We start from the raw sequence: 21,345 nt of genomic DNA on the forward strand, positions 1-21,345 counted from the left end.
CATGGTGGAGAATACCTATAATCTGAGCGCTTTAGAACTGAGTTCAAGACTAGTTAGGGTTATATAGCAAAATTTTCTGTTTCAGGAGCTGGATATGGCGGCTCCGATCTGTCATACTAGCTACTCAGGAGGTAGAGATCAAGGGATCATGGTTTAAGACCAGTCTAGGAATAGAAGTATAGAAGTCTAGGATAAAGTATGACTTTATCTCCAACAATGGCTGGCTGTGATGGTGCTCTCCTGTTATCCCCATTCCCATCAATACAGTGAAGGACAAGTAAAAGGATAAAAAACCAGGCCAGCCTTCACATGAAGCAAGACTCTACTTCAAAAATAACCAATGCAAGAAGCAGCTGAAGCATGGCTCAAGTGGTAGAACACATGTCTAGGAAGCATGAGACCCTAAATTCACTCCCCAGTACCACCAAAAAGAAGGAAGGAGGGCTGGGAAGGTGGCTCAGTGGTAGAGCGCTTGCCTTGCATGCATGAGGCCCTGGGTTTGATTCCCCAGCACCACATAAGCAAAAAGAAAAAAAGCTAGAAGTGGCGCTGTGGCTCAAGTGGTAGAGCACTAGCCTTGAGCTGAAGAGCTGAGGGACAGCGCCCAGGCCCAGAGTTCAGGCCTCATGACCGGACCCAAAAAAAAAAAAGGAAGGAAAGGAAGGGAGAGAGGGAGGAAAAGAAAAGAAAGCCAGATACAGTTTGGTAATATGGTATATATAGATATTCAGATATGCTAATATGATTCTTTTCTTTGTTAATATGAGGGCTTTGAACTCAAGGCCTCATTCTTTCAGTTGACTTTTTTGCTCACAGCTTTTGCTCTACCTCTTGAGCAATACCATCATTGCAGCATTTTACTGTTAATTGGAAATGAAGTCTCATGTACTTTTCTCTCTGGATTGGCTCCGAACTGTGATCCATAATCTGGAAAACACTCAAACAGGTCAAGAAACACTTAGAAATACTGAGAAGTATTGATTTAAAACTTATAAATATCCATGTCTTTGTTTTATCACTGTTTTTGTTTTGTGGTACTAGAGTTTGAACTTGGGTACTTAGCCTTAGTAGGCAAGTGCTCTACCACTTGAACCATGCCCCATTTTGCTTCAGTAATTTTCCCAAGGGCTCCTACTTTTGTCTCTAGTCATCCTAGACCTCAGTCCTACTTATGCTTCCAGAGTAGCTGGGATGATGGTACACACCACCATGCCAAGGTTTTATTGGTAGCGATGGAATCTTCCAAACTTTTGCCCAGGCTGGCTTGAAACAGCAGTCCTCCAGATTACAGGTGTAAGTTATCTAACTCCAAATATCCTTTTAAAAGCATATGAAAATTTAAGGGGGAAATAAAGTAATTCTGTGGATTCAAAAGGAAGCAAGATAACTAAATTAGTAGAGTAACTGAAGCTAATGTTATGAATGCCTATGGCTTCTTTAGTTACCATCTTGGGAGCTTGGCTTTAACACCACTTGGAAAACAAAAACCCTAGGGCTCATGTGACCATTGTGAGACCCCTCTTACATAAAGCTGGACCTTGGAGGGAGATAATTGACATAGGATAAGCCAGAAGATATTTCCACTAACATGTGCCAATGGCAAACGTGTTCTTCTGGCTTGTTCTTGGGACAGGGGTGGAAGTAAGGTTGAAGTCTTTCTTTCTCAAAAATACTTTGGGCCTGAGATCGGAATTTTGCATTTCTTGTTCAAGCCAGGAACTACTGATACCTAAAACTAAAGAAAGGTACATAAATCCATACAACCTTTGGCAGAAAATCTAAAATAATCGGTGAGGCTACAGGGTTACAATTCCAAGTTAGAGAACATCTGTGTTCCCATCCTACCTGTGAAGTAAAAATTGACAGACAAAACAAATAGGAAGAATCTTAGCCCTACAAAACTTTTGTGTTTTAAATATCCTACAAGAAAGAAGAGAACTCAAAATGACCAGATACATTAAGTAACCAACTAAATCTTCTGTACTAAAAAGTATGTTTATTAAAAGGTTGGGGAATGGTAGTGCTAGATAGCATAAATGTCTGTTAAGAAAATTTCCAAGAATTGATGGAGGGGTGAATTTGATAAAGTACATTATCTTTACATATGGAAGTAGCACAATTAATATATGCTAATAAAAAGAGAGAAGCCATCTTTGGTGTGTCATATTTGCCTCCCAGATATTTGGGTAGAGGAAGTCAGAAGATTGTGGTTCCAGACCATACTGAGCCAAATGACAAGTTTCTGAAACCTCATCTCAGCAAGAGAAGCTGGGTATGGTGGTTGCACTTGTCATCCTAGCTCTGATGAGAAATGTAAATAGCTCAGTCCAGACAAGCCCCACTTCAAAAGTGTTGCTCTATCATAGAGCACCTACCTACCTAACAAGACCAAAATCCAGAGTTCAAATCCCATTACTACCGAGAGAGAAAAAGAGAGAGAGAGAGAGAGAGAGAACGCACTGATTAAAGGCCCTCCACCAGGGAAATATATCCTTTAAATTATACTTAGATTGATACCACAAAAAAAAAGAAAAAAATTGGGGACATGAACTCAGGGCTTCTCAATCTGTTGATTTTTTTCACTTAAGCCTGAGGCTCTATCACGTGAACCACGCTTCTACTCTGGATCTTTCTGCCCATCAATCTGTAATCAAATTTCAGCTTCCTAAGTAGCTAGGATTATAGGTGTGAGCCACTAGTGCCCAGCAAAATTTTTATTTTGTTTTGTTTTTAATTGTCAAGGTGATATAGAGAGGGGTTACAGTTACATAAGTAAGGTAATAAGGATATTTCTTGTCAAAACGGGTACTCTTAAAATTCTTACCAGAACCACCAATAGCACAATGGATGATCAAATATAACAGAATAGTATTTTAACAGTGTTGGGAAGAAAAATACTAGTCACCTAACCTCCGCAACAGTATCTAAATTGTGATTCAAGGCAAAATTAAGTGATTTTACATCAAAAGTAATAGATAAATGCTACAGTTAAAATTCTCAAATTCCAAAAAGTAAGAAAGAAATGTCAGACAGCTCTCCAAAGATAACAGTAACTATTGAAACATAAATTAGAAACGTCACTAATTCACAAGGAAGATATAATTATTTCAAAAAGTGGTGATTGCCAAGGAAAACCAAATTCAGTTGCAGTGAGTAAGTTTTTCTCCTCTCAGTTATAAGTGGCTTGAGTCAGGTGCTGAGAACTGAGATCGAGATTTAAAACCTGTCTGCAAGCAAGAAGTTCTGTGAGCCTTAACTTCAGTTAATCAGCAAAAAGCCAGAAGTAATGCTGTGGATCAAATGGTAGAACACCAGACGAGCAAAAAAGCACAGGAACAGCACCCAGGCACTGAGTTCAAGCCCCAATACCATAAAAAGAAAGTTATTGGGCTATGCAGCTCACAGAATACTTTTGAGGACATTAGGAGCTTTCATTTATTGTACTTTCTTTAAAAGAAAAAAAGATTGAAATTTAATGAACTAAGATTCAAATCAAGAGTTAAAAAAATGACATATCCAAAGACAGAAAAGGGTAATCATTTTAAAAGCAGAAATAAATTTAAAATACAGGGCTGGGAGCTTGGCTTAGGTGGTAAAGTGACTACTAGAAAGCACAAAACCCTGAGTTAAAACCCCAGGACCATACATATAAAAAGAGAGAATTTTTTTTAAAAATCTAGGCAAGGCACCAGTGGCTTATAACTGTACTCTTAGCTACTGAGGAGTCTGAGATCTGCAGAACACAGTTCAAAGCCAGACAGAGCAGGAAAGTTGGTGAGACTCTTATTGCCAATTAGCCACCAAAAAGCCAGAAGCAGAGCTTGACACTTGTGGTAGAGTGTTAACCTTGAGCAAAAAATGCTCAAGGATAGTGCCCAGGCCCAGGACTGCCCCACCACTGCACACAAATAGCTCAAAACTGAGTAGTGTAGTGGCACTAACCTAAAATTCTAGTTACTTGGAAAGCTGACATAGGAACATCTCAAGTTGGAGGACTCTGGGATTCACAGTGAGATTCTATCTCAATAAAAAAGAAAACCAGAATGCTGATACCTTATTCTTGTAATCCTAGCTACTCAAAGAAACTGAGATCTGGAGAACCAAAGTTTCAAGCCAGCCCAGGCAGAAAGTACACAAAACTTCAATTAAACAGTAAAAAATTCACAGTATATAATTTCTTTTTTTCTTTTTGTCGGTCATGGGCTTGAACTCTGGGCCTGGGCGCTGTCCCTTAGCTCTTCACCTCAAGGCTAGCACCCTACCACTTAAGCCACAGCACCACTTCCGGCTTTTCTGGTTATGTGGTGCTGAGGAATCGAACCCAGGGCCTCATGCATTCAAGGCAAGCACTCTACCACTGAGCCAACTTCCCAGCCCCGAGGGTATATAATTTCTATCAGAATAAAGATTATAGAAATTTAAAGATGAAGTTGGTGGAAATTATCCAATCTGAAATGCAAAACAAAATTGAATATAACTTGACAGAGTTTCAGAGCTCTGTAAGACGATGTCAGAAGGCCTAACCATTTAAGCCCTGCCAGGTAAAAGAAACAGAGCTTGCACAGAATGATATCTGAAGAAATAATTGTGGAAAAAGTACAAAGTTTAGTAAAAGACATAAATGTGTAGATTTAAGAAGTTCAGTTAACACTAATGGGGGGGGGAGAAAAAGACTGCACACATCAAAATCAGATAAAGTTCTTAAAATCTGCCAGAGAAAATAGTGCTATTTGCATAAGGGAACAATGATTTGAATACTGTGGGTTTTCTTTAGGAATTATAATAACTAAAAATAGCCAATTATACTGGAGATTTTTTTTTTAAATGATGAACTCAGAATCTTATATCCGGCAAAACTTCCAGGAATAAGGGCACAATGAAGTCATACACTGATGAAGGCAGAGTGACAAAATTTGTTACCTTAGACCTGCTGTAAGAGAAATGATAAAAAGTTCTTTAGACAAAAGGATAGTGATACTTAAGTCATAGAGCTTTGTTAATGTTAAATTCTTGAGTAAGTCTAAACCTCTTACCAATACCAGGAATGAGAGGCTATCACTCTAGTATTGTTAAAAAGAAAATTGAAGCCAGGCACCCATGGCTCACACCTGTAATTGTAGTTACTCAGGAGGCTGAATAGCTCCTGATCTGAGGACCACTATTTAAAGCCAGCTTGGGCAGGAAAGACCATGAAACTTTTATCTCCCATTAGCCACCAAAAGGCCTAAAGTGAGGGTATGGCTGAACTGGTAGAATGCCAGCCATGAGTGAAAAAACTAAGTGACAGTTTAGGCCCTGAGTTTAACTCTCAATAGGAACACACAAAGGAGGAGATAGGAAGAGAGTGTTCTGTGCCCCAGTATCAGAGGACTTAGATAAAATGGACAAATTCCTTAAAAGCTACATATACACTGCCTACACATATCCTACAGGGAATACAGAAACTGAATCATGCTATATTTATCACAAAATTAGAGTCATAGTTAAAAACCTAACAGAAAACGCTGCACTGCTACCAGATTCCACTGGCAAGCTTTGGAACACTAGAAAGTATCTTCTAAGAAGTGAAAGGAAGGTCAAAGCAAGCTCATGTTAGTTCCAAAACATACCCTGACAACCAGAGAAGGCATTGTAACAAAGTTAGTGTTATAAATTCCTCAAGAAAATGATATAGAAACCCTCAGCTATATAAGAATATACATCTTTAAGAGATACAGGATCAGGTTAGAGTCCAGGAGTGCTTAGTGGAGGGTACTCTCTTCATGTCCTCTGGAGCAAGAGAAATTTCACACACCTACACACATCATATTGCCAGATTCATGTTATCAATGCTTTCTGGAAGTTAACTGAACCAAACTATTAGCTTGGATATTTTACTACATTCACAATTGAAAGATATACAGTCTTTATACATGTTTAATTAGATTTTTTAAATTATATCCTTTTTTGCCAGTCCTGGGTTTGAACTCAGGGCCTGGGTGCTATCCTGAACTTCTTTTGCTCAAGGCTAGCACTCCACCACTTGAGTCACAGCACCACTTCTGGTCTTTTCTCTGTGTGTGGCACTGAGTATTTGAACCCAGGGATTCATAATGCATGCTAGGCAAGCACTCTACCACTGAGCAATATTCCTAGCCCTTAATTATCTTTGTAAAGCATTTACTGTAGACTTGAGCACAGCCATATTTCTTTGTAGAAAATAGAAGCAGCCCTGGTAACACCAGAAAAAAGTCTTAAAAAAAAAGAAATGTAATAATGAAATCTCCCTCTGTGTCAGTAATGAAAATAAATACAGAAAGTAACTACTTCAGATAGTAAGATTGTCTTGATTATACTGAATTTTATCAATTCACAGTTTTGGTTTTGGTAGTACTGGGATTTGAACTCAGAGCTTTGTGCTGAGCAGGCTGAATGCCTGCCACTTGAGTCAGGTCCCAAACATACCTAGCTACTTGTTCCCCATTGGGACAAGTATTATCTTGAACATAATTTAGCATATGGTCCTCTCCTCAAATAGAGGAGACAGTTATGTGAGATTTGCTACCATAGGACCATGAAGAGAGGGCTGGTTATATAAGTAACAGAGAAAGAGAACTGATGATATAGTTAAGAAAATGTATTCCTTTTCTTTTCCTCCCCCATATGGAAATTGAATCCAGATTCTCACTAAGTTCTCTACAGGCTTCAAACTTGCAAATTTCCTGCCTTGGGCTACCAGGTAGCTGGGATTATAGGCATGAACCACCACACCCCACTGAAACCATATGTTTTTATATTAAAATGCATGCATGAAGACTTTATGAAGTTCTAGAACAGGCCATCTATTTCATTATAATTGTTTACTATTCTTACGGAAATGGCATACTAGTCATTTCAAATATACCAAAGTTACTTGGTCAAATTTTGAGCAGTACATTTTGTTTTTGTTCTTAGCTTCATGCCTTCAAGGTAATCTACAGAGGAAAAATATGTGACATGTTTTATTAAATAAAACAATAAAGCCCTTTAAATGAAGAGTGGCATACCACTTTCAGGAAAGCAGTTAGTTCAAGAAACATTCACTCATTAAATTTTTATTTTTTATTTTATTTAGTTGTTCACACATGAGCAACTAAAGCCAAAAGAGTAAAGGTGTGTGTGCATATGCATATGTAAACATCTTGTGGAGTGGGAAGGACACAGTCAGATCAACCTTGGTTCACAACCCTGCTCTGAACAACCCTGGACAAGCTTCAAAAGCACCAGCAAAAAGTAGGGTTGGAGGTGTGGCACAAGTGGTATCATGCCAGTAATGAGCAATCAAGCAAAGGAAGTGTGAGGACCTGAGTTCAAGTTCCAGTACTTTCCTAAAGTAATAGCACTCAGTAACAAATTCCCTATAAAAGTTTAATAAACCAAATGCTAGTTGTGTTTTCTTCAACATGCAGGTGTCATTAGGACTGGAACATTAAAACTAAAGTGTGCTAGAATCAAATAATGGATAAATATGACAGGAGATTTGTAAACCACGCTGATAAAGAGAGGAGATAAGGTTTTTTGATTTGTTACTACAAAAAAGGCATGTGTATATCTTTTGATTACATTTAGGCTTTAAAATGTACAGAAACAAAAAACAAGAAGTTCACCAGTTATTCACACTGATTGTTAGAATAATAAAATGGAATGACTCATTTCCTCTAAGTCATTTCCATGAGATTGCCTTTATACTGATGGAATTGTCAGACAGTTGATAACTCATGGCAGAAAGCAGAATCCCTTTTTAGATTCCTTAAGGTTTGCTTCTATTTTTAACACAAGAAATGCTCCACTAGGCTTACATCCTTTAACTACTTACATATCAGCCATTTATCTATTCTGTTTTCCTGTCATAATTCAGTGTTGGCTGTAGATAATAGAAATAGAAAAATTTAAATTAATGAACCATTTTTAAAAAGCAGTGTTTTTCTGTTTCAATGTTTCAGATTTATTTGAGGTTCCTAGACTACCAAATGGAACACTCAAATGAATGCAAGAGAAACTTTGTTGCTGTCTATGATGGGAGCAGTGCCATTGAGAATCTGAAAGCCAAGTTCTGCAGTACTGTGGCCAATGATGTAACACTCAAAACAGGAGTTGGGGTTATCCGCATGTGGGCAGACGAAGGTAGTCGGCTTAGCAGGTTTCGAATGCTTTTCACGTCCTTTATAGAGCGTAAGTACACAATTCCTATAGCCTAGAGATCTTGTAGTAAGTTTCATTCATTCACGGTGCGCTCACTTTTGACAAAAACTGAGCATGTAAAAGTGAGTGTCTTCACCAAGGGCAGGTGACTCTTGCTAGTAATCCTAGCTACTCAAGAGGCTGAGATCTAGGATTATGGTTTGAAGCCAGCCCTGGCAGAAAAGTCCATGAGACCCTTATCTCCAGTTAACTATCAAAAATCCAGAAGTGGAGCTATGGTTCAATTGGTAGAGCACTAGCCTGAGGGAAAAAAAAAATTCAGGGAGAGTGCTCAGGGTCTGATCTCAAGCATGAGAAAAGGAAGGAATAGAATTTGATTTTTGCTTCCTGTTCTTGACTGACAGATACGAAGAAAGGCTATGTTAACATAATTTGTAGCACAACTTCCCCATCGAGGTATAAATAAATGATAGAGGTTAATGAAAACAGAAACCTAAGCTTTCTCTCAATTGTGTGTGTCTATGTGTATACGCGTGCAAGTGTGTAGGCACATGCTCATGTGCATGTGTACACGTACACATACACTGGGGCTTCAATTTGAAACCTAGATGTTGTCTCTTAAGCTTTTTTTTTTTGCTGAAGGATAGTGCTCTACCAATTGAGCCACAGCTTCACTTCTGGCTTTTGGGTGATTAATTGGAGGAAAGAGTTAGATAGCACTGGTTTTTACCATTAATACCTTTATGGATCTAGTTTTTTACTTTCCAGTATTTTCAGTTGTCAAGTGTTCTTGACTCCTCCATCTCTGATAGCTACTCAGTCTTTCTTGGTGATTGATGATGTTGACCATGTGAGGAGTACTGTTCAGCAACTTGGTAGAATGTCCATCAATTTGAGTTTGTCTAATGTCTTCAAGTGGGTTCCTTTGAAAACATGGATTTCTTCCAGAATATCACTGTGCTTTCTCTGGGCCTAATATTAGGACAGGTGGGTCATGTAAATATGGATATTATTGGCCCTGATATTAACTTCTATCAATTTATTAAGGTGCTGTCAATCACTTTTCTCCAATCTTTGTCCTCTGAAGCTCTGCACATAACATTATACCCACTAATTTGAGCATCCATTGATAGTTTCTGATTGTAACTTGCAAGAGTTATTAACTGTGCCAGCCTGATGGTATGCTTCAGTTTCTGTTGTTTGCTTTTACATTCATTAATTGGAATTCTTTTGCAAGGAAGAGCTAGTCTTTTCCCTTGATTTATTCAGTGGTTTTTAAGCAATATCAGCCCATGAATGCCTATTATCATACTGTAGTACTAGTATTACTCTAGAATACTAACATTTTGTAGATTCCTGTCCAAGCTTTGGCCAGGGGGTGCCTCCTAAGTTTGCCTTCCATGTTCTCTCAGTGCCCAGCCTTGTTTACCCCTTCCTGTCTCCAGTGGGCAATCAAGCCACAGCCTATTGAGCCTGCTGCAGCCCTGGGGCCAATCATATTTCTGTTTACTATGAGAAACCTGACTCTGATTATCCAGTCTATTTCCTCAGTTCTAATGTGTACATCATTACAAAATCATTGGCCACTATCTCTGAGAACTTCCCCAACATACTGTTTTGTCTATAGTTCTTTTTTTGTAGACAGCCTTTTTAACAGCTATGCTGTTAAAATACTGTTTTCCTCTTACTTAGGTTAATTGTTTTCTCTCTCCTTTTCTTGTGGGTATATGATATGCTTAGTCATTTGCTACTTTATATTTTGTTTTGTATTCATGCCATATCATAGTTACTTTAAATTGGTTTTGTTTGGGGCATTTAGAGGACTCTTGTCAGAGCTTCACAGAGAGATGCAGTTGAAAAGCAGTGTTTCCTCCTGTGTATCAGGCCCTTCCCTCCTCTCTGTCAGGCCCTTCACTTATCCTCTGTATTCTATTCCAATCCATTCCGATTTTGTATAAATGAGCATATATGTTTATTTTTTTTTTTTTTGCTTTTTTTTTGTCGGTTGTAGGACTTGAACTTGGCCTGAGAGCTTTCCCTGCGCTCTTCTGCTCAAGGCAAGTGCTCTACCGCTTGAGCCACAGTGCCACTTCCAGTTTTCTAGTGGTTTGTTGGAGATAAGAGTCTCACAGACATTCCTGCCCAGACTGGCTTTGAACCATGATCCTTAGATCTCAACCTCCTAAGTAGCTAGGATTACAGTGTATTTTCTTATATCCTCTTTGTTATTACATGAAGGAAGCAGAATATTTTTGCACTTGTATTTTTTTCACCTAACATATATTGGATATTTTTCCCCTAATATATATTGGATATCATTTCATGACAGTTTATAGAAGTGGTCTTAAGTATTATGGCTGTAGAGTAAGAACACCATAGGTAGCATCTTTATTTAGCATCCTATTTATGGACATATAGGCAATTGCCAATATTTTACAATTACAATAGCTATATGACCAATGTATATACTTTCATATTGTTGGAGGTATGTCATCAGGACAGACTCCTACAAATGGAATTGTTTAGTCTAAAGGTAAAGATCAAGGGCCCATTTTTTTGTTTTTATATTTCTAAGGTGATCTTCTCTTAGATTACTGAAAAACCCACCAGGAAAACTTGGTTCTGCTATATTTCTTTGTACTTCTACCTTCTAAAAATCCAAGCAACATTTCAGTACTTACTTATATTTATTTTGTTTTGTCCATAAGTTCAAAGGATATTGTATTATCTTTGACTCAAATCAGCTTTAAAAACGACTGCCTTTTCATTTTGGCCAATAGTAAGGATTGTACTCAGGGCTTTACACTTGTTATGCACATGCTCTCTCACTTGAGCCACACTTTTAAACCTTCTGCTTTTTGTGTTTTTAGCATCTCCCATGTTTGCCTGTTTCTGGCTCCTAAGTAGTAGCTAGGATTACAGGCATTCGCCATCATCCAAATTGTTTTTAAGATAATTTTTTCCTAGTCTGGTCGTGAACCATGACCCTCCTATTTCTGCATCCCAACTAGCTAGGATTATAAACATGTGCCATCTCACCTGGCTTTTACTTAATTTTAAATTGCCCTTATCTTCAACCCATATGACCAGGGCCAATTAGCCTCTCAGACTGCTCCCTTTACTCACATTAATCACCTATATAAAGATAATTTAAAAGCATATTCATTCTGCCCAGCTATAGCTAAGTGTAATGTTTATAACACAGAGATGTATATTCTAGAAAGCAGTGGTATATCTTTTGTGCTCACAAACAAAACAAAAATTTAGCTTTTGCATTTTGACTTGTAAGCTGTATGATTTGTACAACTTCCAAATCAGAAAGTATAAAGATGTAGCTAGCAGTAAGATACCAGATGTTTTTCTTGATAGATTTGAAAATAATACTTTTTCCTTTATAATCTCAAGATATTTTTCTATTTATTTTATATTAAAATCCTGACTATATGTGACCATATACAGATGGTGTTATAGCTGAGTTTTTATATCTATAATATTAAAAGGACTTTGAGTCATCAGCTATTCAGTTGAATTTTGAGGCCAGTTTGTCAAACCAGCCTTTCTACCTGCCTTCTGCTCATTTATTTAACATACAAGGTACTGTGTTTGGTACTATGAAGATACAAGAGTGAATGAAACAGTCTCTGCCCTATAGGATCTTGTATGATCCTATGAAGTATCTTGTATACAAATAATATTGAACTGAGTGTGACAAAAGTCATCCTTCAGTAGACAGCACCAGTTTTGGAGTAAGTGGTTCTAGAGTGCAGTTCCTAGAGAATAGATACATTTCAGAAGAAATGTTAACTGAGTTTGCTATCCTAAACCAAAGCACAGATAAGCAATGGTGTCAAAGCAGAGCTAATTTGGACCCTGAGAAGCAATGGTAGAAAGCAGAGGGAAATGAGCCAGGAAAGGAATGGAAGCTTCAATGCAAAGGCTAAATGTTGGCTTTATTTTCTAGGTATCTAGGAGTTGTATATTACACAGTGACTTGGCAGAACTAAGCCTTTGGTGGGTGTGGAGGCCAGTTAAGAGGTTACTTCCATAGTCAAGGTAGAAAACTATGGTCAAAACTAAATACTGACAGGAGAGAGAAGAGTTAAGGAGACAGAATCATCAAGATTTAGTGACTAATCTAGAAACTTAAGTTTAAGCCAAATGAGTCAGAAACCTACAACAACTTTGAGTCAGACTGACTTGGAAAGTGAAAACTGAGCAGATAAGAATGGACAAGTGAAGTGGCGCTGTAGCTCAAGTGGTAGAGCGCTCGCCTTGAGCTGAAGAGCTGAGGGACAGCGCCCAGGCCCAGAGTTCAAGCCCCATGACCGACAAAAAAAAAAAAAAAAGAATGGACAAGTGCTCAGCTGGTTTGGAGATAGTTTCCACAGGGTGTTGGAAGTGTCAAGAGAACAGTGCTGGTATTTGCCATGGATAAACTGTGATGATGCATATTGGATATGGATATGACCTGGCTTGTTCTTAAATTTTTAATTTGAGAACTATTTTAACTTAAAAAACAAAGCCAGCTATAAGAAGGCTGTTTCAGCATCTCAGACAACGAAAGCCCAGTGCTTTGTACAGACATCACTAAGCAGAACACTCTGCCTTCTTGTTCTCCTCTTTGGTTTCTATCAACACCTACCTGTGCCATGTAGTACACTGTCATTAACCAGACACCACTACTCAGCTCCCGTAACATGACCACAAGCTGATGGATTGTTCTGTAATTGTAAAAATACATCCCAGATTTCAGACTTTAATGTGACATAAAGAATGTAAAGTAGCTGGATGCTGGTATCTCATGCTTATAATCATAGTTACTTAGGAAGCTAAGATCTGAGGATGCACATTCCAAGCCAGCCCAGGCAGACAAATCTGAAACACTCTTATCTCCAGCTAACCAACAAAAAGCCAGAACTGAAAGCATGGCTCATTGGTAGAGTACTAACCCTTGAGGAAAAAGCCAGCTGAGAGTGTGAGGCCCTGAGTTCAAGCCTCAGGGAAGAAAGGAATGGAGCAAGGGAGGGAGGGAAGAAGAAAGAAAAGAAAATGTAAAGTATTTCCTTGGTACTTCATATTAATTATATAGTACAATGGGAATATTGTGGATGCTGTTTCAGGGCTCCTCAGTACCACCCACATGATAAGGGATTTGCCAGACAAACTCCCCAAACCCAGTACATATTTGTATTCATAGCTAAGACTGGTTGAACAGAGGGATACACTATGAGATCAGCAAAGAGAAAAGACTGTCAGCCAAGGGAACTCAGCACAGGCTTCCTTGTGCAAGAGAGCACAAGGAGGGGCATGAGAGGCACTCTCAGAGTACCGCTTATTCAATGGCATGTATGCAAGGCTTCTGCCAGAGAAATGCCCTAGAGACTCAGCACCTACACTTTTATTAGAGTCTAGTCACATAGGCACTTTGCCTTTCATATACCATAATCCCTTACTGCCAGAAATAAAGCAGGTGTTTCGCATAAATAGTATTGCTCATACAAAAAGTAAGCATAGTGAACTGCCTTTATTTGATAGGGTGTAGAGAAAAGCCACATTCACAGATATCAACCAAGGGCCAACCTTCCAAAAAGTAGCCTCAGGCCTGTCAGATCAACTCTTGTCTGTTAAATTAACTATATCAGTAAAGCAATTCCACTTTTTACTTGCTCACAGTTTTTGGAACATGACTTATTTTGGGCAACACTAGTCCCAATGTTATAAGAAATTCTCTTCTAATGGGTTTTTGTTATGGTATTTTCTATACATATCTACTGATGGTTTTCCCTCTTTGTATTATGGAGTATCTTTGTATTAAGTAATCATATGTAAGATTAAATTGTAATCTACAGTAGATTTCATCCTATAGTCCAAACTTAGTTCTATTGCCCAAGAACAAGAAGAAAATTGCCTCTCCAAAAAATATGTAGTCAAAATAAGGAGATTTCATAATATTTTATAAAACAAAGGCCAGCCTGGTGATCTCTATTTGATAAACACACTTCAGAGTTCAAGAGGATGCATTTTTACTTACCATTAATTCAAATTGTTGACTTTTTTTCCTTAGTCTGTTGTTAATTATTTACAATTGTTATGCAACTACCCTTGAGAACAGTACTTAAGGGGTCTCTAAAATAGGCTAATTTTGTACAAGTGATTGATTGGCTTTATGTAACCTAGCATCAGATGGAGTTTGTGACTAATATGGTACAACTTTGCTAAGATGGATGATGTAGAATGGCAACCAAGATATTGTTTACCTTCTCCCCAGGCAATGTGCACTAATACATATCTTACTCCTTAAGGAAAGATACGGTTTTAGGAAAATTGTTTCTAGGACTAGAACTGTGAAGGCAGCAGAGCTATTTTTGTTAGAGTAATTCCATATGTGGTGTTTAGTGGCATATTGCAAACAGGTCACATTGCAGGCTCAGTTGAAGGACAAAGCCACTGTTCAGCATTATTGAATGTAGAGATCCCACCCTCCCCTTCTCCCTGTAAGGCAGGACATGAAGTCTTGACGCTGAAGTAGAGAGCAGTTTATAATGGGTACTATATTTGTTATTTGTCCTTTACTCATAAAAACTTACTATTCAGTTATTTAATATGGTTTTGAACCAAAGCAGTGCTTGTTAGCATTACATATCAATAACTAATACCTTTATTCTTATTTTAAACAGCTATACTGCTCCAATGAGAAGCCATAAAATTAAATATATTTATAGTTATAAATTAGACATTTCTACCAAGCAAATCTGATCATATCAGTGCTGTTTTTTAAATTGTTTTAAATAATATGGAGAGCAATTATAAAGAATCTGTAATAAGCCTAGTGTGGTGATTCATGCCCACTATCCCAGGTATTCAGGAGGCAAAAGTATGAAGACTATGGTAGAAGTTTGACCTCAGGCAAGAAAAATAACCTTAAGCAAAAAAAGGCTTGGCTAGCCAGTGCAAGACCCTGAATTCAAACCCTAGTACCACACACACACACACACACACACACACACACACACACACACACACACACTATAATAAAAATTAAGGGTTTTTTTCCTCTATTGTTCAGTTGATGAGGAAACATGGAGCAGAAAACATTTGAAGTTATAAAGAGCCATTGAAGTGTAGTAACATAAAATTCTAAGAAAGTAAGAAAGTTAAAGAGCCACAGTGCTGTTTCCAGCCTCATTTGCTTTGTCTAAAAAAAATAGTTTATCTCGGGGCTGGGAAGGTGGCTCAGTGGTAGAGCGCTTGCCTTGCATGCATGAGGCCCTGGGTTCGATTCCTCAGCACCACATAAGCAAAAAGAAAAAAGCCAGAAGTGGTGCTGTGGCTCAAGTGGTAGAGTGCTAGCCTTGAGCTGATGAGCTGAGGGACAGCACCCAGGCCCAGAGTTCAGGCCCCATGACCGGACCCAAAAAAAAAAAAAAAAAGATTAAAAATTAAAAAAAAATAGTTTATCTCAAGCCAGGTATCAGTGACTCATGCCTGTAATCCTAGCTACTCAGGAGGCTGAGAGCTAAGGATCATGGTTCAAAGCCAGCCCCAGCAGGAAAGTCCGTGAGACTCTTATGTTCAATAAACCACTAGAAAAACGGAAGTGACACTGTGGCTCAAGTGGTAAAGCACATGCCTTGAGCTGAAGAGCTGAAGGATTGCACCCAAGGCCAGAGTTCAAGCCCCATGACTGACCAAAAAAAAAATAGTTTATCTCCTGGATGCCAGAGGCTATTATCTCAACTACTTGTGAGCCTGAGAATGGAAGGATTATGTTTCAAGGCCAGCCCAGGCAAATGTCTTTGAGTACCTGAGCCCTTGGCTGAGAGCAGTGTCATGTGCCTGTCATCCAAAGATATGAGAGTGGCACTGAAATTTCAAGGACCATGGTACCAGGCAAGCCTGAGAAGAAAAGTCCAAAAGACTCCAGCTCCATGAGATGGGAAGCTAGCTGTGATGATGTGTCTTGTGATCCCAGTGACTATAACTAAAAGTAGGTATGTGGAAGCTCAGGTATCCAGGTGGGAAGTAAGACTGTTTCCTGGGGAGGGAGTGAAAAACAGAGCTAGAGGCATGCCTCAGCCATATTGCACCAGCTTAGCAAGGACAAAGCCCTAGATTCAAGTCCCAGAATCACAACAATAAAAAGATTCAGCTTCTTATGACTATTGCTGTACCTCTTGAACAGCATCTCCAGTCCAGCTACTTTTCTGGTTAATTGGAAAGAGAATCTCTCAAACTTTTTGGCCCAACCTGGGTTTTTGGTTTTTTCTGGGGTCCGCTTGTGGGGCCTGAACTCTAGGCCTGGGCGCTGTCCCTCAGCTCTTCAGCTCAAGGCTAGTGCTCTACCACTTTAGCCACAGTACCACTTCTGGCTTTTTTTCTTTTTGCTTATATGGTGCTGAGGAATCGAACCTAGGGCCTCAAGCATGCAAGGCAAGCGCTCTACCACTGAGCCACCTTCTCAGTCCCCCAACCTGGTTTTTTTTGTTTGTTTTTGTTTGTTTGTTTTGGTTAGTTGTGGGGCCTGAACTCTGGGACTGGGCACTGTCCCTCAGTTCTTCAGTTCAAGGTGAGCACTCTACCACTTGAGCCACAGCACCACTTCCGGTTTTCTGAATGATTAATAGAGGTAAGAGTCTCATGGATTTTCCTGCCTGGGCTTGCTTTGAACTGAGATCCACAACTCTCAGCCTCCTGATTATAGGCGTGAGCTACCAGTGCCCGGCTCCAAGTTGGTTTTAAATCTTGGTCCTCAGATTTCAGCCTCCTGAGCAGCTAGAATTATAGGACTGAGCCAAAAGCACAAACTCAAAGTACTTTTTTTTTTGGCCAGTCATGGGGCTTGAACTCTGGGCCTGGGCACTGTCCCTTAGCTCTTCAGCTCAAAATGAGTGCTCTACCACTTGAGCCACTGCACCACTTCTGTTTTTCTGAATGATTTATTGGAGAGAAGAGTCTCACAGACTTTCTTGCCTAGGCTGGCTTTGAACCATGATCCTCAGATCTCAGCCTCCTGAGTAGCTAGGATTACAGGCATGAGCCACCACCACCCAGCTTCGAAATACTTATTTTTATAGTTAAATAGTACCATTTTGAAAAGTTAATAGTGTTCAAGTAATTAATTAGTTATATACTTTTTGAACTTCGATTAAGAATAAGAAGATACAGATAACTCACTAAACCTTAGAAACAAAAGTCTAAGATATTAGTGCAAAAAGAGGAAAGTGATTCCAGGAAGGCCTTGTATTTAAAGGAGGCATAGATTGATAACAGAAACAACTCGCACTGATGCTAGTTGGGTTGGTTTTTCCCACTTCTGCTATACATCAGTGTTTCCCAGGTTGTTCAGTCCTTACCTGTTTTAGACTACAAATCACTCAGGGTTATTATAAATGAACTGTAGTAGTTAAATACTCAACCAGTATTGAAAGCCGTTTAGTCATATGTAGACAAGCATGCCTAAACTCAAGGGATAAACAAATCCCAGTCCATAATGGCAAACTACCGACTGATGACCTACTGCTATAGAGCTGTGATGAATAATGCTACTGTGGATCTTTGACTTTCTTAGAACATTATGTGACTACACTTTGATGACTCTTTATAACTTGAAATGTTTTATGCTCCATGTTTTCTCATTATTTGGGACTGTCTCAAGGAGAAATTATATTTACATCTAATAGTAAAGCAGTTTGGGCTATTCTCTTTTGACTTATGTCTATCAAATTATATGTGGGGTTTTCTGAGGACACAATAAATTCTTTTTTTCCAGCGTATATTCAGAGTTAATTGACAAAAAGACCAAGAAGGTATGTAAACATGATACCAAAATGCATTTTTTTAACCTAAACAGTGTCTTCACTGAGGAAGGGAAAATGATCAAGGCATGGGTACATATTAAGAGGAAGGTTGTATATTTATTAGGAGAAAGGTGATATTTTGTAGGAAAACCCACTTACTTAATAATCCAGTAAAATTTAATTCTATCTTCTTGAAAACAGTATTTAAATATATATTTAGATAGATATAGATATGTATATACACACACATATATATACATATATATACACACACATCTGGAAAATATTTTGAGTCTGTCAGTTCAATAGAGGGCAATATTCTATTCTTCTTTGTTGATAAAGCATAAATTTTCTAAAAAATCAAAATTACAGTCTGTGCCAGGTGCTAGTGGCTCACCCCTGTAATCCTAACTACTCAGGATGCTGAGATCTAAAGATCACAATTTGAAGCCAGGCTGGGTAAGAAACTTATCTCTAATTAAGTGCTAGAAAAATAAATAAATAAAAACAGCCAGAAATGAAACTGTAGCTCAAGAAGTAGAGCGTTAGCCTTGAATACTAAAGCTCAGAGATAGTAGCCAGGCTCTGAGTTCAAGTCCCAGGAAAGAGAAAAGGAAGGGAGAGAAAGAAGAAGGAAGGAAGGAAGGAGGTAGAGAAAGAATGAGAGGGAAGGTAGGAGGGAAGGAAGGAGAAAAGAAAGATGGAGGGAGGAATGAAAAAAGAAAGGACATGACCTATATTCCACATATTTTTATACCCTTTATTTTTTACTGTGAAAATACCATACAAAGGGGTTACAATTACATGGGCAAGATAATGAGTAAATTTCTTATCAAGCTTTGTTTCCCCTTCCCATCCCTTCCCATCTCCTGCCCCCTCACCCCGTCATTGTCGTCCCCCCCCAAAGTTGTAAAGTTCATTTTTCAACATAAGGTTTTGTACATCTCATTGTTGCAGTGGGTCCACCTGTATCCCTATTTAAACAATTTCTTTTTCCTTCCCCTACACAAATAATACCAACATCAAATACAGTGCAAACAGGGATTATACCGTGGGGGAGGGACACACAAAGCAACAACGAAATAGCTTATAAATATGTTAGAAACAATAGCAAGAAAGAAAAAAACATTTGAATCCTTATCTTAGGGTTCATTTCACCTAAAATCAACTTATCTGGCCGTTTCTGCTTGTCTCAGACATATACTAGTTATTGAAAATAAGGGAAACCACGGGACCTATGTTTCTTTGGGCCTGGCTTACTTCACTTAATATAATTTTTTCCAAGTCTTTCCATTTCCTAACAAATGGGGCAATGTCATTCTTTCTGATGGAGGCATAGAATTCCATTGTGTATATATACCACATTTTCTTGATCCATTCATCCACTGATGGGCACCTGGGTTGATTCCATACATTAGCTGTGGTAAATAATGCTGCAATAAACATAGTTGTGCTGGTAGCTTTGGTATGGTCTTGTTTGTGATCATTTGGGTAAATGCCCAAAAGTGGGATTGCTGGATCATAGGGGAGCTCCATGTGGAGTCTTTTGAAGAACCTCCATACTGCTTTCCAAAGTGGTTGAACAAGTTTACACTCCCACCAACAATGCAGTAAGGTTCCCTTCGTCCACATCCCCTCCAGCATCTGTTGTTATTAGACTTCTAACTGGGGTGAGGTAGTATCTCAATATTGTTTTGATTTGCATTTCTTTTCTGGCTAGGGAGGTTGAGCATTTCTTCATGTGTCTATTGGCCATCCTTCTTTCCTCTTCAGAGAAGTTTCTCTTTAAGTCTTTAGCCCACTTATTTATTGGGCAGTTGTTTCTTTGAGGATTTGTTGTTGGAGGATTTAATTTTTTGAGTTCCAAGTATATTTTACATATGAGACCCTTGTCCGTTGTATGGCTAATAAAGATCTTCTCCAATCTGTTGGCTTTCCATTGATCTTGTTAGTTATGTCCTTTGCCATGCAGAAGCTCTGCAGTTTCATGCAGTCCCATTTGTCCAACCTTTCTTTAATTTGTTGTGTATCTGGGTCTCTATTAAGAAAATTTCGGCCTGTGCCAAGGAGACCTAGGCTTTCTCCTATTCCTTCCTGTAATGTTTTCAGAGCGTCTGCTTTGACTCCAAGATCTTTGATCCATTTGGAGTTGATTCTGGTGCAGAGTGATATATAAGGACCTAGCTTTAGTTTTCTACAGGTGATTAACCAGTCTTGCCAGAACCATTTACTGAAGAGTCTGTCTTCCTTCCATTCTATTTTGAGCTCGCTTATTGAAGATTAGATGGCTATAGGTCTGTGGGTTCATTTCTGGGTTTTCAATTCTATTCCATTGGTCCTGAGGTCTGTTCTTATGCCAGTATCAAGCTGTTTTAATTACTATGGCTTTGTAGTAGAGTTTGAAATTTGGTATTGATATTCCTCCAGCACTGTTGTTTCTGTTAAGGATCGTTTTTGCTATTCGGGGTCTTTTATTATTCCCAATGAATTTTTGGATTGCTACTTCTATTTTCTTGAAGAATGAGGTTGGAATATTCATAGGTATCGCACTGAATTTGTAGATAGCCTTTGGAAGTATTGCCATTTTCACGATGTTGAGCCGTCCAATCCAGGAACATGGGAGGTTTTGCCACTTTCTAAGTTCTGTTTTGATTTCCTTTTTTGAGTTTTTAAAGTTTTCATCATAGAGGTCCTTCACTTCTTTGGTTAAGGTAATTCCTAGGTATTTTATTTTTTGTGGGACTATGAAAAAAGGATTTGCTTTCCTGATTTCAGCCACGCTTTTCTCATTGTTGGCATACAGAAAAGCCATTGATTTTTGAGGGTTAATTTTATACCCTGCTACTTTGCCAAAGTTTTGAATCAGCACCAGTAATTTGGGAGTGGAGTCCATGGGATTCTTTAAATACAAGTTCATGTCATCTGCAAAGAGGGAGAGTTTTACTTCATCTTTCCCTATTTGGATCCCTTTTATGTTTTCATCTTGTCTTATCACTGTAGCTAGACATTCTAATACTAGATTGAAGAGAAGTGGAGAGAGTGGACATCTTTGTCTCATTCATGAGTTAAGAGGAAATGGCTTTAGTTTTTCACCATTAAGTATAATGTTGGCTGTAGGTTTGTCATATACAGCCTTTATTGTATTGAGGAATGTTCCCTGGATTCCTAGTTTTTCCAGAACCATCATCATAAAGGAGTGTTGGATCTTGTTAAATGTTTTTTCTGCATCTATTGAGATAACCATGTGGTTCTTATCCTTGCTCTTGTGGATGTGTGATGAATTATATTAATTGATTTGTATATTGAATCAGCTTTGCATCCCTGAAGTGAATCCTGTTTGGTCATGGTGTATGATTTTTTTGGATGAATTGTTGAAGCAAGTTGACCA

General features: G+C 38.5%; 1 protein-coding gene across 2 annotated transcripts in view; it reads left to right on the forward strand.

Moving 5' to 3' along the window:
• The window catches only part of Neto2 (neuropilin and tolloid like 2), a 55,171-nt gene that overhangs the window by 25,154 nt on the left and 8,672 nt on the right, over positions 1-21,345 (forward strand). For both annotated transcript variants that reach the window (XM_042667372.1, XM_042667373.1), the window contains exon 7: positions 7,962-8,190. In XM_042667372.1, coding sequence (XP_042523306.1) covers positions 7,962-8,190 — 229 coding nt within the window. The remainder of the gene's footprint in view (positions 1-7,961; positions 8,191-21,345) is intronic.

Source organism: Dipodomys spectabilis, unplaced genomic scaffold (assembly GCF_019054845.1).
Source record: "Dipodomys spectabilis isolate Male_0828 unplaced genomic scaffold, ASM1905484v1 ptg000394l, whole genome shotgun sequence".
Lineage (NCBI taxonomy): Eukaryota > Metazoa > Chordata > Mammalia > Rodentia > Heteromyidae > Dipodomys > Dipodomys spectabilis.